The sequence below is a fragment of the Wickerhamomyces ciferrii genome, contig 00219 (genome assembly GCF_000313485.1).
Source record: "Wickerhamomyces ciferrii WGS project CAIF00000000 data, strain NRRL Y-1031 F-60-10, contig 00219, whole genome shotgun sequence".
Classification (NCBI taxonomy): Eukaryota; Fungi; Ascomycota; class Saccharomycetes; order Phaffomycetales; family Wickerhamomycetaceae; genus Hansenula; species Hansenula ciferrii.
Window position 1 is genome coordinate 16,207 of NW_011887521.1, and position 17,292 is coordinate 33,498.

At 29.7% G+C, this 17,292-nt stretch overlaps 6 protein-coding genes across 6 annotated transcripts; 3 read left to right on the plus strand and 3 right to left on the minus strand.

Annotated features, from left to right (window-relative positions):
- Positions 1-1,724: 1,724 nt before the first annotated feature.
- On the minus strand, positions 1,725-3,902 carry PRP43 (DEAH-box ATP-dependent RNA helicase PRP43; the record flags this gene model as incomplete). The annotated part of the gene is made up of 1 exon (XM_011273884.1): positions 1,725-3,902. One exon carries the CDS (start codon positions 3,900-3,902, stop codon positions 1,725-1,727), a length of 2,178 nt encoding a protein of 725 aa, XP_011272186.1.
- Positions 3,903-4,675: 773 nt separating this feature from the next.
- On the plus strand, positions 4,676-6,421 carry COQ8 (protein kinase COQ8; the record flags this gene model as incomplete). Its single annotated transcript, XM_011273885.1, has 1 exon — positions 4,676-6,421. The coding sequence occupies one exon, from the start codon at positions 4,676-4,678 to the stop codon at positions 6,419-6,421; it is 1,746 nt and encodes a 581-aa protein (XP_011272187.1).
- Positions 6,422-6,888: 467 nt separating this feature from the next.
- On the minus strand, positions 6,889-9,075 carry ZAP1 (Zap1p; the record flags this gene model as incomplete). Its single annotated transcript, XM_011273886.1, has 1 exon — positions 6,889-9,075. The coding sequence occupies one exon, from the start codon at positions 9,073-9,075 to the stop codon at positions 6,889-6,891; it is 2,187 nt and encodes a 728-aa protein (XP_011272188.1).
- A 1,127-nt stretch (positions 9,076-10,202) lies between these two features.
- LOG1 (Log1p) lies at positions 10,203-10,886 on the plus strand (the record flags this gene model as incomplete). Its single annotated transcript, XM_011273887.1, has 1 exon — positions 10,203-10,886. One exon carries the CDS (start codon positions 10,203-10,205, stop codon positions 10,884-10,886), a length of 684 nt encoding a protein of 227 aa, XP_011272189.1.
- Positions 10,887-12,892: 2,006 nt separating this feature from the next.
- Positions 12,893-14,584, plus strand: BN7_5534 (Myb-like DNA-binding protein BAS1; the record flags this gene model as incomplete). The annotated part of the gene is made up of 1 exon (XM_011273888.1): positions 12,893-14,584. One exon carries the CDS (start codon positions 12,893-12,895, stop codon positions 14,582-14,584), a length of 1,692 nt encoding a protein of 563 aa, XP_011272190.1.
- Positions 14,585-15,003: 419 nt separating this feature from the next.
- Positions 15,004-16,974, minus strand: PTR3 (Ptr3p; the record flags this gene model as incomplete). Its single annotated transcript, XM_011273889.1, has 1 exon — positions 15,004-16,974. The coding sequence occupies one exon, from the start codon at positions 16,972-16,974 to the stop codon at positions 15,004-15,006; it is 1,971 nt and encodes a 656-aa protein (XP_011272191.1).
- Positions 16,975-17,292: the final 318 nt, after the last annotated feature.

Here is a 17,292-nt window from a genome sequence, read left to right on the forward strand (position 1 = left end):
GTACTCTGTCTGTTTATTGCCCTGTCAAGTGTTTTGTTGTGATGAAGTTACAAAGTGTTGAAGTTGATGAAATGATTATCTTTTTGAATTTCAAATATCTAGTTTTCTTTTTTCCCTGCAAAATGACAGCGGTCAATTCAGCCCAAAATTATCAAATTGGGAACAAACAATTACTACAAACACAAATGAAAATGAGACGTTTTGAATGAGAGAGACAAATTATGGTAGTAGGCTACATTAGCAGAGTAATCTATTCCATGTCCATCGCTAGTAGTTAGGAACCCTATTCAACAGTCTGGTATTATGTATATATGTACTTCGTATTTGAACACTCTTTCAAGCCGGTAATTTCGCTGCATTAGGATATCAGCAGCACTAGAATTTACAAGTGGAAAGCTGAAAGTTGAATGTTGTAGCCTGTGGTTTCTATTCTTATAACCTTAACATGTACATTGCTGGAGTTGAAGGCCTCCAATCATATACAAAACCATTCAATTCTGCCCTTGAATCTTTAACGGCTTACCAAACTAGGAGTTTCCTTCCATAAGTCTTCTGGAAAGCAAATGATGTTCGGTGTCACAAAATAGCAAATCAAACTAACAGGTCAAACAGGAACAATCAAAATATGGTGAGCTTGATTCAAAGGTATTGTAGTTACTTCTTGTCAAACCTATGATAGCTTGTATCATCTAAGTGTGCTTAAATCTGAAACTTTGGACTCCGGAGTAATTTGGACCAGCTAAAATTATTTCAGCTTTATTTAATACGGTGCATCATTTCATTAATGCCCGTGTACATACACTTAAGAAAAGTTGCTTGGACATGAAATGCTTAGATACCACATCGTACGTGTTAGAATATTCTACGTTGATCCGTTTATCACAATTACGAATACCCAGGGGCCAATCATCTTACTGATAATTTTTTCACTTTTACGTAAAAGTTGAGTCCTGAATCCTGCAACGATAGATGATCAGATCTTAAAATTCTTACCATAACGTGAAAATCTATGTGTATCTGTATAATTATATACTCAGTATATACGCTGGGCTTCAGACCTTTGATACATATATATATATATGAAATAAAAATTTAATATAGCACCCAAGATATATATGTTACTATAGGACATTGATCTCGCGACGTAGTATAATTAGTAGAAGTGTTATCAAAGAATTGATTTTATATGGACATACGAGATGCAACCAACGCTGACGACCTTATTTAAGTTTGAAAAAGGTACTACTACGTACTCGACAAAGCTCAGAACTGATCCATGACTTATTGTACTGTAACCGAAGTCTGACACATCTAGGTTATTATGTGAGAGCTTAAACAAAAATTACAATTGTACACGCTGTCATATAAACTTATATACTTATAATACCTTTATACTCGGCTATATCAAAATCATAAATCTTTGGGTATGAATGAGAATTGAATGTTAGACATTAACGTACACGCGCGCCAAGATCAAACAGCTCATATGGTATGATCATATATCATAATATAGTCATAGAGTATATATGTTAACGTGTAACGTGTTCTAATTCCTTGTACTAATTAGTAAAATGATATATAAGTGTTCAATTGAATAAACATCAGATGTGCTTCCTTACGTATCTTAAAGAGCTTTCAACCCAAACCATTATTAATCTATATTATTTTGTATACAAGTGAAACTTTTATAATTTACATACATTTAACATTCAAATTTTTTCTTTTCAAAATTTATAATCACTAAAGAATTGAAATTTTTTCAATTCATCACCTTTAACACTATGAACAGTTCTAATATAAGTTTTTGAAGTTAATACCAATTCATTATATAACAAAAATTCAGGTGAAGTTGGTAAAACAGTACTTGGATGAACTAAAACATCTTGACCATCAACAGTTTTATAACCTTTACCACTTTTAATAGCAACTTGCATGAAAAATCCACCTAATAAAGCTCTTGTTATATATTTATTAAATTTTTTATCATCTTGTGAAGTACTTAGAATTGGAATATCAAAATTTTCCATCATTCTATATAATTGTTTTCTAATATTTATAGCTTGTTGCATTGTTCTGTAAGAAATGAAATTATCACGACACCATTGATTTATACCACCTTGATTTAAAGCTTCTTGAAATTCATTAAATACATTGATTAATGTAACAAAATCACCAGATTGATCAGCAAAATTTAATTTTGCTTCATCTGCATATTTTCTTGCATTTGCAGGTCTAACAAAAACATTTGGTACATTTAATAAACTAACAATTGTTAAGATTTCTTCTGAACATTTATGATCAGCAGATCCAATCAACATAACAGCTAATAATGGATCTAATGGGAAATTTGAAGCTAATCTACCTAAAGAAGTTAAATCACCATCATCATTTAATACAGCAAGATAATTTAATTCTTCTAAAGCTCTCATCATTGTTTCTGGAGCTGGAGGATCCATAAAATCAAAATGAACTAAATCATCAACACCAACTTTTTTCAATAATAAAACAACTGATGATAAATTACATCTTAAAATTTCTGGATAAGTTGCTTCAATTAATTCCTTTTTATAAGCTTCTTCTGTATATAATCTAAAACATTTACCAGGTCTTGTACGACCAGCACGACCAGCTCTTTGTTGAGCACTTGCTTTTGAAATTGGTGAAACTAAAAGTGATTCAACTCTAATTCTTGGATTATAAACTTTTTGTTTTGAAAACCCAGGATCAACAACATAAACAATCCCATCAATTGTTAAAGAAGTTTCTGCAATATTTGTAGCAACAATAACTTTTCTACCAGGACGACCATTATAAGGTTCTGGAGCTTTTTCAAAGATTTTTTGTTGTTGATGTGGTGGTAAAGAACCATATAATGGATAAACACTTAAAGGACCACTACCTTGTTCTCTAATTAATTCATCACCTTCTAATGAAATTTTCCTACATGCATCTTCAATTTCTTCTTCACCTGTAAGGAACAATAAGATATCACCTTCACCTTCAGTAGCATGAATTTGTAAAACAGTTCTTATAGCAGAATCTAAATAATCTTTTTGATATTCTGGTGTATAATAAATTTCAACTGGATGAGTTCTACCTGGAACAGCTAATAATGGAGCTTCATTAAAATAATTTTGAAATTTTTCAGCATCTAAAGTAGCAGACATGATTATAATTTTTAAATCTTTTCTTCTATCAGCAATTTGTTTTAAAAGACCCATAAGAATATCAGTTGCTAAAGTACGTTCATGTGCTTCATCAAGAATAATAACAGAATAACGAGATAAATTATGATCTTCCATAGCTTCTCTTAATAACATACCATCAGTCATATATTTTAACATTGTTTTATTTGTAGTTTTATTTTCAAATCTAATATTATAACCAACTTCTTCACCTAATTGAACATCCATTTCATCAGCAACTCTTGCAGCAACAGACATTGCAGCAACCCTACGAGGTTGAGTACAAGCAACTTGTGTACCTTTTAAATGAGGTAGATCATCATAAAGAACAAATTGAGGAATTTGAGTAGTTTTACCAGAACCAGTTTCACCAACGAAAACCATAATTTGAGTTGATTGGAAAATTTTTAAAAATTCATCACGTTGAGAATGAACAGGTAAATCACGTCTAATTTTTAAAATATCAAAATATTTTTGAGTGAAAGGTCTACCTGTAAATGGGTTATTAATTGAATCTTCTAAATTTTGAGCTTGTTTTGCAGTAGTTTTATGTGGTATAATATCTTTAAATTCACCATCATTATGAAATTCTAAAGTTTGATCTCTTGATGAATGAGGATGTTGTCTTAATTCTTCTTCTGCTTTTTCAGCAATCTTTTCACCAGATGAGGTGTCAACAATTCTCATTTTCTTTGTAGGTCTATCACTTTCCCCCATTGTTGTATAATGATGTATATCTTGTATAGTATCTCTACACTATAAATGAAAACAACAATTTAAATTTTTTTTTCTAATCTCATCCCCTTATTTGAACATTTGGAAATGGCAGATTTTGTCTGTCAGAAAGTCGTGTGTCAGTAATATATCTTGATGACACTGATATTATATAATCATTCTGATTATATCAGCATTACATAGCCAGTTTTGTAATTTCCCCAGATTTTTTTTTTTAAATTTAATTTGCCGATTGCGGTTTTCAAATTTCCGGGTGACCACGGGTTGTGAATATTTTTGTGATTATATAATCAGCTTTTTTCTTTTGAGCTAGTCGAGATCAAACGTGCGAAACTCGAATCCCCAAACTCTGAGTGGAGGCCCCACCAAAAGAAAGTTTGTACACATTACAATGAGATCTGGATAATATACCACACACTAGAACGTAGCACTAGTTTTACACTGATAATCAGGACCATTTCTCTTCTTTTTTGTCTGTGTACTCTCCCTGTTCCCTGTGACTCAGAGTCCAGACTCAAAATCCCCGGGATCCCCATTGGATTTCAATTTCAATTGCGCGCAAAAGAAGAGAAATAAAATCGCGAATATTCTCAATTTCCACAATAGCAAAATTTTACAAGGCTTTGGCGATGCGTTAAATTTGGCTGGACCAATAAAAAGCTGAGAAAGCGCTGGTTTTCTACAACAAAACAACAACATCAAATACAACATCAAATACAACACATTGAAGCAATCACTACTATAAAACACACACAATGTTCTCTAGAGAAGGTGTTCATGAGGTGCTATCCATCTCCAAAGCCGCTGTCAACGTGGCAAAATCTTCTCTTAATATTGCACAAAACGAAGCTACAAATTTTTATTGGAGCTCATCGCTAACTAAAAATTGTCGTATTCATGATGAAATGTATCAAGAATTGAATACAAAAGCTCAAGAATTAAGATCAACTAATGTTGCTGGTGCTGCTGGATCTGGTCATTCAACTCACTCTTCATTCCATCATCCTTCATCTCCAGTTTTAAACGATTCTAAAAGACCAAACATTAATGATTCATCAATCATAGGATCAAATAAAAGAGAATATTCAACAAAAGCAATCAAACCAACAATCATGTCTGAAGTTGAATTGAAAACTACTCAAGAACCTGAAGAAAGATCTACTCCACAAAAAGCTGCTTCTTCAAGAGTTGTTGATGAATCTCGTTATGCTAAAATCCCAACTTCCAAACTTCAAAGATTATTCCATTATGGTCATTTAGCTACAAGTATGGGGTTTAATGCTGCTTCTGATGGTCTTCGAGCTGTTGCAAGTGGTGAAAAGGCTGATTTTAGAAAATTAACTCTTTCTTCTAAAAATGTTTCAATTTTAGGTGATAAATTAAGAAAAATGAGAGGTGCTGCTTTAAAAGTTGGTCAAATGATGTCAATTCAAGATGAATCTTTTTTACCAAGAGAAATTTCTGATTTATTGAAAAATGTTCAAAATCAAGGTTATTTTATGCCTCCAAGACAATTAGATCGTCTTTTAAGAATTAATTTAGGTGAAGGTTGGGAAGAAAAAAATTTCCAATTTTTCGATAAAGTTCCAATTGCTTCAGCTTCAATTTCCCAAGTTCATAAAGCTATTTTAAAAAATGGTCAAGAAGTTGCTGTTAAAGTTCAATATCCAGGTGTTAAAGATTCTATTGATTCTGATATGGATAATTTATTAATGTTTATGACTGCTTCAAGATTATTACCAAGAGGTATGTTTCCTGAAAAATCTATTGCAAATGCAAGAACTGAATTAAAATGGGAATGTGATTTTAATAGAGAAGCTGCAAACATCAAGAAATTTAGTGAATTATTACAAGATAATGATACTTTCCATGTTCCAAAAGTTTATGATCATTTAAGTAATGAAAATGTTATTACAATGGATTGGTTAGAAGGTGTTGAAGTTTGTCGTGGTGATTGGGATCAACCAACAAAAGATTGGATTGCAACAAATGTTTTAAAATTATGTTTACAAGAAATTGCTCCTTTTAAATTTATGCAAACTGATCCAAATTGGGCAAATTTCTTATATAATTCTAAAACTAAAAAAATTGAATTATTAGATTTTGGTGCTGCAAGAGCTTATGATTCAAAATTTATTAGTGATTATGTTTCATGTTTAAAAGCTGCTGTTAAACAAGATCGTGATCAAGTTAAATTATATTCTCATAAACTGGGTTATTTAACAGGTTTAGAATCTGATGAAATGATTAATGCTCATGTTGATTCTGTTGTTGTCTTGGGTGAACCATTTTGTAAAGATGGTTTATATGATTTTGCTCAGCAAGATGTTACAACAAGAGTTAAAGCCAAAATGGGATTAATGTTGAAAGAAAGATTAACTCCACCACCTGAAGAAACTTATTCTTTACATAGAAAATTTAGTGGTATTTTCCTTTTATGTACTAGATTAAAGGCAAAAGTTCCATGTAAAGAATTATTTGATAAATTTTTCCATTTATAATAAAGCTAAGAAGAGAATTATTCAATGATATTAATGAGCTTTTTAATTTAAACCACACAAACACATACAAAACATCAAATTTGTACATATATTAATGATGCATATTTCCATACAATTCAATTATAGAGAATCATCAAACAAGCACACACACATTTTACATTACATTACACACATCCAGGAGATTTTATTTTCCAACTTAATAATATTTTATCAATGAGTCCATGATCACATTTTAAAAAAAAATTCTATAACTATAAACTATGTTTTAATTTTGCTTTAAACAATTTAATTAATGATATTTAAGAAAAACCAAAAAAAAAACCATACATATAACATAATATAAAAAAACATACACTATGAAGTACATGAATTTTGATTTTTTAAACTACAAAAACATGAAATAATTTAATACTTGCAATTATATACCTATATTTTATAAAATAATGATACATATATAGATATAATTTTCATGAATGATATTTAGATATATGACTTTGTAATTGTTTTTCTTTACTAAAACTTCTTGAACATTGACCACATTTAAAAAATTTTTCATGAGTTTTAATATGTTTTGTTAAATTTGAAGATTCACTAAATCTTTTACCACAACCTGGATATTTACAAATCAATGGTTTCTCACCTGTATGAGTTCTTAAATGAATTGATAAAGAACTTGAAGTTGCAAAATGTTTATCACAAATCTTACATTTATATGGTTTTTCTCCACTATGAGTTCTCATATGTTGTTCAAGCATACTTTCCACTGCAAATGAATGTTTACAAATTGAACAAATAAATGGTTTATAATGAGTATGAACATGTAAATGTCTTATAATTTTTTGACGTTGATTGAAAATTCTATGATTTCTTGAACAATTATGCCAATTACATGTATATTCTGATTTTCCTGATCCAATATGATCATTAATTAAATGATTTGTTAAATCTGCTGCTGATTCAAATTTTAAATTACATGTTGATATATGTGTTTCTGTTATTGGATCATATTCACACCAATTACATTGTGTTTCTTCAGTTGTAACATGTGGTTTAGGGAAATTATTTGATTTTGATTTTGATGGTGTTGCTATTGTTGAATGATTTGATAAAGTTGTTGTGGAAGAATTTGATGATTGTCGTGGTGAAGAAATTTCAGAATTTGAATTCGATGTTATTGTAGTTAAATCATTATCTGGAGAAGGTGTTGGTAAATTTAATTGATTATTTGATAATCCATTATTTAATTGTTGTTGTGGTTGTGGTTGTGGTGGTTGATCTTTTTTAATTAAATTATTTATATCAAAATCATATTGAAATCCATGAGTATCATTAATATGATTAACTAATGAGAATAAATCATATCCATTAAAATCACAATTTTTCCATTCACATTCAAATGAACTTGAACTTGTTTGTGGAGGGATTGAATATTCAGATAATAAATGATCTTCAACTATATGATTTTGTAATTGAAATGAATTATCTAAAGTTGTTGAACAATTTTCCCATTCACATTTAGCACCTGGTTGATTTTTAAAATTCCATTCAAAATTTATAAATTCATTTTGTTGTTGTTGTTGTGGTAATTGTGGTTTAAGTTGAAATTGATCAATACTATTTGATTTTTTTAGTTTTTTAGCTTGATGATCATGAATTTGTATATGATGATGATGATGATTATTTGAATGATGGAAATCATTATGATGTAAATGATGATGTAAAGTTTGTTGTTCTTGTTCTCGTTGTTGTTGTTGGTGATGGTGATGAGAATCTAATTCTTTCCCATGATTTTTTTTGAATGATGCACATTCAGGATTTATACAATTTAATGGATTTGTACAAGTTATAGGAGGTTCTTCTTGTTGTTGATGAGTTTGATAGTTATAATTATTTGTTGTATAAGTTTGAGGTTCTTGTTTAATTATTCCATGAATTCTTTTTTCATCTTCTTTTTTAACTTCATTTGTATTTGAATCATTTGTAATTTTATCAATATCTTCACAATATTTACAATATAATTCATCAATATCACAAGTATCTAAATCACATTTGATATCAATACAATCATCCAAAGCACAACTTAGATCTAAATCTTGTTGTTGCTGTTGTTGTTTTAATAAAGATTCTTTCTTAATTTGTTCATCTTTTGTATGTTTTGCCTCATGGTTATTATTATGATCATGACCATCATGACCTATATGTTCATGATCAGTACAACTTGGTAATTTGGGTATTATATCATTACTTTGATGATGATCATCATCACAACAAATTTCCACAATTTTAGGAACACAATCTTGATGATTTTCATTACATGGTAATAAATCATTTATAGAATTATTATTTAATATTGAATTTTGATCATGACAATTTAAAAATTCAAAATGTTGACAGTCAGAAAATTGTGAATTAAGAGATTCATTTAAATGTTTATGAGATGATCTTCTTCTTTTCTTTTTAGATTGTAAATTTAAACCTGATGGTAAAAAGGGTAAATTTAATTGATCATTTGAAGAATCATTTGTATGAACATGACCATGAATATAGGTGAAGTTTTGGAAGTTATGGATATGACCATGAATAAGACCATCTTTAATATGTTGTTCGTTATGATTATTATTATGATTGTGATTATGATTATGACTATGATTCATATTTGAACTTGTTCTTGTTGTAGAAGAATTTGAAGTTTGTTGTGAATAATCAGTTGAAGGATTTGATAAATCTGAATTTGAAGAATTTTTACTTGATAAATGTGAATTAAAATTCCCATTTAAATTTCCATTATGCCCATTTAAATTGACATCATTTGTGAAAAAATTTGATAAATCTTCAGAAAGAGAATACTTTTTCAATTCAGACTCCAGTTTATTCAAAGTTTTGTTGTCCTTTTCGAACTGCGTTATAAGATCCTGTTCAGACATATTATTTTGTCTCTGTGTCTCTGTGTGTGTAGTGCCTGTGTGACTATATGAGAAGTTTTATTGTATTCTATTGTTAAATTTGTTTAATTGCAATGAATTTATTTTCTCTGAGCACTATAGCAAGTTTTGTCAGCATATAATAAGCTCCTAATTTCCTATACCACTTTTAAAAACTTTGCAGTTGTTGTCAAATTCTGTGATTTTTGAATGTGTTAATGTATTGTATTGTATTGTATAATATTGACGCAAAGCTCAACAGCACCTTCTTCCCACCAGCAACAGTAGTTCCAACCTGTAATCACAATCAAGTCCGTGATCCACTATGAGTACAACTGAATCTGAATAATGAGTAATGACTGCAAATGTTTGTTTGAAGCAGCATCTCAAATTGTGCTGTGTTTGAATATCATTTATTGCAACCTTGGTGGTTGAACTACGTACTAAAAAGTGTATCATCAGACAAAATTGGAATCTGTCAAAATTTTGGGTATTTTCACGTGACAATAATGACATGTGATAATCATGTGACGCGTCAGGTGATTTTAGTACGGGCCGAGGGAAGCATCCGGGAACCCGCGGTACAGGGAAAGCGCGGCAGCGTGGGAAATTTGATTTGATTGTTGATTGATATGAGATTTTAGTTTTTACTCTTGTTACACTTTCATTTGCCATCAAAGTAATCAGCAACTAAAACAGCAGATAAAGATTTCAATTCAATTCAAGTTTCAGGAAAAGTATAAAGCTAGTTCATTTCCCACTTGTATTCATTCAAATTTTATTCAAGTTTTTATTCATTCTTTACACAGCGCTTAACAATCAATTAACAATCAATTAACATCAACAATCAACAATTAATCATGACTTTAACTCCAGAAAAAACAATTTGTGTATTTTGTGGTTCATCATTTGGTAATGATCCAAAATTTGCTAAACATGCAAAAGAATTAGGTTCTAAAATTGCCTTAAAAAATTGGGGTTTAGTTTATGGTGGTGGTACAACAGGTCTTATGGGTTCTGTTGCAAAATCATGTTCAGAAAAAAATGGTTATGTTCATGGAATTATTCCAAATGCTTTAGTTTCAAGAGAAAGAATTGACCCTGAAAAATTAAATCAAAGTTTAAAAAATGATATTGATAATCATAATGGTTGGACTCCAATTAGTGATGAATATGGTAAAAGTACAATTGTACCAGATATGCATACAAGAAAAAGATTAATGGGTGAAGAAGCTGATGCTTTTATTGCATTACCAGGTGGTTATGGTACTTTAGAAGAAATTATGGAAGTTATTACATGGAGTCAATTAGGTATTCATTCAAAACCAATAATTTTTTTCAATATTGATGGATTTTATGATGATTTATTAATTTTTTTACAAAAATCAATTAAATCTGGATTTATAAGTGAAAAAAATGGTGAAATTATTGTTGTTGGAAATTCAACTGATGAAGTTTTAGAAAAAATTGAAAATTATAAAATTCCTGAAGGTAGATATAATTTAAATTGGGAAAATTTAGGTACATCTAATGGAAAGAAATAGATTATGATATATTCTTAGTCACGATCATTAACTTCATTTATTCCATTAATTCATTTCAATTCCTAGGTTTTACATTCATTTCACGTATATATTAGTATATTAAATAAACAGCTAGATGTTGCATAAATACAAGATGTAATCATTCTCATACCACATCAGTGATGACGTATATCATACCGAATATATATATAATAGAACAGCTAATACTTTCAAATCAATATACATATACATATATGCTATCATGATTATTATGTGGCTAAATTTAAGTATATAGATTATTGATTCATTTATATGGTACCAACTAATAATTCAAGATCTCGACCTCATTTGAATGATCAAACTTCTCCATATTCTTGCAAGATTTACATATACTATACATCATTGATTTGACAGTCTAGATAAATATTACGTAGAGTCGTATATTAGTGAAAATAAAATGTTGAATACCATCATGATATTAATAACTGGTTATAAGAATCCCGTATAAATCCTCAGTAGTTAAGTATATATAAGTTACCATGCAAGTATCGGACCGATATTATAATGATTGTCCGAAGTTATTTATAACCAATATATAACCATACAACTTCACAAGATGATAAGATGTCAAGTATAACAGAAAACAGTGTATAGATGATTTAGTGATTTAGTGATTTAGTGCGTTTAATACATTTAGACCACTAAAATCTATTAAAGTTCAATCACCAGTTAATAAGACATGATACTATTGTTCATCACTAATACATTGCTACTTGATCAGCACGTAAATATGCAAAGATTCTCAAATTGATGAGACTAAAAAAGACCAGAAGACCCTACAAAGATTAATAGTCATTAAACAGATGAGTATATAGAGAATACTCATGGATTATATGCATTGTACGTATCTTATTTATCTTGTAATCTGATCATAACTACTCCTTAATCACAATAATTTAAAGCATAGAATCCGGAAGAATAAGCTATGAATTGTATGCAAATACAAGGCTTTCAAGTTTCCTCACAGATTCTCACATAAAAACGATGAAACAGAGAAATTAAAATGGTTGTATAAGTGGTTTACTTGACCAATAAGAGTGTAGTATAGTATAATATAGTCTGGTCAGTGGTTAATAAGAACTCAGGTAAGCGCTCTCGGTTTAATTATATGTAGTGATTCTAATTTAATCAACGGTGCTGTTTATTCCACCGTATTGCTGCATCAGAATAATCACATGAAGTTCAAAGTGAGAATAGAACGATATGGAGTCATGGACTATGAATCATAGCATCAACACTGGATGACTAGACTGGAAGCACGTAGTATCAAGACACTCAAGAGTCGTGATGTGTTGATTTGATGTCCATTGTCTCTTGTTGATCTCAAAGGACACACACGGCCTGTCACTGAGCATCAAATCACAACCAGGCGTGTTGGAAAGATGGGGACAACTCGATTGGAATGCTGGAGTCGTATACAAATAACACATTCTATCATCTATAACAATACACATTCATATCAGTATCTTATAATCACTTATAATCAGTTCAATTCCCACTTAATTTCCCAATTCTGTCCACCGTTAAAACGTTAAAACGACATTTTCCAAACCGGAAAATTTGGACAATTTTAAATTCAACAATTTCATAAATGGAAATAGAAAAAAAGCATCCGTGAATTATACAACCATAAACAAGAACAAAACAACACACAACCAACGCCATCAAAGACCATCAGACAAAGAATCCATCATTTGGAAAACATTCACTACTCTCATATCTACAAGGCTCATCACATACACACACTAAAGTTAGAGTCTTACCATTCTCTTTGTCCTGTTTTTTTACTTCTTAATTTGTGGTTTCATCATCGTTCCTCTATAGAGAATATTGTCAAATTTAAGGACTTTTGAAACCCATCATTTCAACTTCAAATACAACCAGAAAAGGATAACAATAAGAACTTCACCACAAATAAAGAGCTAAACTCATCTCTTATTCATCCACCTGTTCCTTTCTCTCCCAATATGAATGCTGCTCCTCCACTGTCCTATCCTCATGGACCTCAACATCATCATCCAAATCCTCATACTCAACTTCAACAACAAGAAGCTCAAAAACCTCAACCTCAACAACAAGATGAAGAATCTAATATCCAAACTTCATCTTCATCATCATCTTCAACAAATTTAAGAAGAGGTCCTTGGTCACCTGAAGAAGATAGAAAATTATTAGATTCTATAAATTTATTTGGTGCTACAAATTGGGTTAGAATTTCTCAATCAATTGGTACAAGAACTCCAAAACAATGTAGAGAACGTTATCATCAAAATTTAAAACCTTCATTAAATAGAAATCCTATTTCTCCAGAAGAAGGTCAATTAATTGAAGAATTAGTTGGAAAATATGGGAAAAGATGGGCTGAAATTGCAAGACATTTAAATGGTAGATCTGACAATGCTATAAAAAATTGGTGGAATGGAGGTGCAAATAGAAGAAGAAGAGCTTCTTCACAAGCTATTTTCAATGAACCAATCCAATTACACCAACAACCTTTACATCATCATTTACAACCTTTAGAATATAATCAACATTATTCACCTGCTTTTAATACTCAAATTTTCCAACAACAACAACAACAACAATTACCTCATCAAATTCAACAAATACCTGGTCCTGGTCCTATACATCATCAAATACCTGTGTTACAACATTCTCATTCTCAACCTCATGGTATAAATCAAACTAATCAATCATTTCCTTCTCCTTTAAATCATTCTCAATCTTCAACCGCTGCACCAACTTCAAATTCAAATTCAAATCCAACAGGTCCAAATCCAAATCAATCAGGTCAATCAAATTCTCAACAACCTCTGATGATGTTGAGCTCATTATCTCAACAACAAATGTTACCACCTGTAAATTCATCAAGATCAGTTTCAATGAATCAAGAAATTTTCCAACAACAACCTGGTGTTAAAAGATTTTTAGAAGAACAACATATCCCAACAAGAAGACATTCAACTCAAACAATAATGACTGCACAAGGTCCAACAACAATAGGTGGTGGTGGATCTGTTTCAAATAATTTGACAAATGGTTCAAACTCTCAAACTTCACAATCAACTTCTTCACCATTCTCTGCATCACCATTATCAAGAGGTCCATCATCAAGAAATTCTTCAATTTCTTTTGATCCAACATCACATCCACCTTCATCATCTGGATTTTTTTCAGAATATTCAAATAATAATTCAAGAAGATCATCAATTGCACCAGATGTTTTCCCAAATCCATTTCATTATTCAAATAATGTCAAAAGACAAAATAGTGCAACTTATCTTTCTCCAAGTTTTACACCACATAGAGGTTCTGCATCTGGCTTACCATCTTCTTTAAGTACTTTAACTTATACACCAAATGATTCATCTGATGGAGGAAATGGTACTGAATCATCTACACCAATTTTTAAATCAAATTTTAATTTTAAACAAAATGAACAAGAACAAGCTGCTAAATTGATTCAAAAACAAGAAAATAATGGACATGCTCCAGGTCCAAATCAAGTTACAAATCAAGTGACAAATGAACCCCCATTAAAAGCTGAAACTTCAGATGAAAATACAAAACCTGAAGATGGTGAAGTTGATGGTGTTGAAGTTGAAGGTAAAGGTGAAGGGAAGAAAAAAGTCATGAATATAAGTAATTTATTAGGTTAAGATGATTTGAAGAAAATCTAAGTTCAGTTCTATTCAATCTTTTTTTTTATCGTTCTGATATTATTTTTGTTTAATATAATAAATCTTGAAAGGAATTTGATGATTATTAGTTTATATTATGATCAATCTTTATTATATTTATGATACGTTTGATACGTAATCATATCAATGAAATGATTCAAAAAGGGAATCAAATCAATTACTGCACAAAAGAAAAAGGAAATCAAAAAAAAAATCAAAAAAAAATAATAATATAACTTTTATTTCAATATTTTGATCAATAATAATTTTTATATGTATGTGATTAGTTTAAAATGGTTCATTTATTTTTTCCATGTTCCACATTCTTTAATTATATATATTATATACCTGTTTAATAATTAATTCAATTTTATTTCAAAGTATACGTAAATCCTTAATTAATTCCCCCAAATTAATGGTTTACATCTTGTAATTTCAGATTGATGAGGTAAACCAGCTGCAAAATCATTAATATATAAAATACCTTTCCTATCAAGACAATATAATTTATAACCATCTTTACTAAATTGAATTGAAGCACATTCTCTTCTTCTAAATGCATTACTAACTTGATCAACAATGAAAATTCTTTTAGATTCCATATCCATCTTTGTAGCAAATATTAAATAAATTCGTCCATTTCTATCTAAAATTGCAATTGTATCATTTCTTGGTGATATTGTACTTTTATGAATTGATGAACCTAATTCATCTAATTTTAATAATAATTTAGGTTGTGCAACTGTTTGTAATCCATTTATTGATGATATATTATTATCAATAATTATTGGTGCTGCATTAAATGAAGATGATGTTATAATCATATGTTGATTATCTGGAAACAATCGAACATCTGTAATACCTTCACTTTCTAATGAAGTATCTATATTTCTTAAAGATTTCATAACTAATTTAGGTTCTGTATAATTTTTAACCCAAATTGTTAAAAATCTTGATTCTAATGCCGTGGAAACTGATAAATAATTTGAATCATTTGAAAAACTTAATTGATTTATTGGATCTCTATATGGGAATGTTATAGTTATTGGATCATCTTGAAAATTTTGATCATCATCATTTGAATCATCTTCATTTTCATTAAAACTTAGTTTGTGTAATACAACTAATGCTTGTTCACTACCTGTTATTCTATCTTTCCCAGTTATACCATATGCTATTAATTTAGAATTTGAAGATAATTCTAAACATCTAATTGGGAAATTTGAAATATATAAATAAATTGGTTTCCCATTTTTCCTTAAATCAATAATACGTAAAATACCACCAGTACCTGATATAACTAAAAAATCATCAGATAATGAACAATAAAATTGTTCCCAATCATTAAGTTTTTTCTTTAATGTTAATTCATCAAATTCTTTTGCCTGACCTCCTAAGATTTCATTTGGATTTGGTTTGGATAAATTTTCAAAATTTAAACCATATTCACCTGTTGTCTTACCACAACAATATAAAATTGGTGGTTTTTTGGAATCTGATGAAATTTCCCAAACTTCCCATTTTTTAGGTTGAATTAATGCAAAAAACTTACAACTTGGTGATATTGAATTATTAATGAAATTTTTGGATTTAGTTTTCAAGAATTTTGAATGTGTATTGTACTGAAATCTTTGTCTATAAGTTGGGAAACATTTAACAAATAAATATTCTTTTTGTTCATGAGTTTCAGGTAAATTTGTTGATGTAGACGGTAGATTCTTCATTGAAGATGTTTGAGAGTTAGAAGTTGTATGTGATGGTGGTGATGATGATGGTGATGAAAATGTTTGTGGTTGTAATGAAGGTATTATTGATGATGATTGTGTTGATGCTGGTACTGAAATTGAAGATGTTGATGAAAATTTTCTAATATTTGAAGTTGTTATTGGTAATGTTTCATTAAGGGATGATGTTTCTGAAGAGGTTTTAAGGTTCAGTTGTCCCAAGTTGTGTATATTTTTGAGGTGTTGTTGTTGTTCATGAGATTCTTTTGAAATCTTGGGTACTGGATTTTCATTAATTTTATTAGCAACAGAATAGAAAAGTGATAGTAGAGATTCTTTCTTGTCTGATATATTCTCTTCTTGTGATGAAATTTGAGGATATAAAACATTATAAAGGTTTTTCAATGGTTTAATTTCATGACCAAATGTAGTTGGAATGTGACATATTGGACATTCAAATTCTGTATCTTGAGCTAATGATATGGCAAGTTTTTCTGATATTATACAACCACATCGTAGCATAAAAGGATCTGAAATGATGTTGTAATGTAAATTCCCCTCATGGTCTATTGAATTTAGGTGTGTCAATGATTGATTGATTGAATCCTTCAAAGCTTCAAATGTGTCTATTTGATCTTCTGACATAACTCATAACAAACATATAATACAAAGTGTGTCTTGATGGTTGATGTGTTTAATAAATCAATAAGTCTGTTGATATAATACAATATTTGATGAATATGATACAATATGTGTGTGATGTTACTCTAATTCGTTAGTTAATCCTCCAGCTTTCAAGATCTCAATCTGTTGTTATCAAAGTCCATTGTTATCTTTTTCGAGTTCAGAAAATTTGACAGAAAAATATAGATTTGTTATGTAATCATATGAAATATTAAATAACTAGTGATACTAATTTACAATAAATAAAATGGAAAGATCAAAGAGAAACGTTGTAGTTAA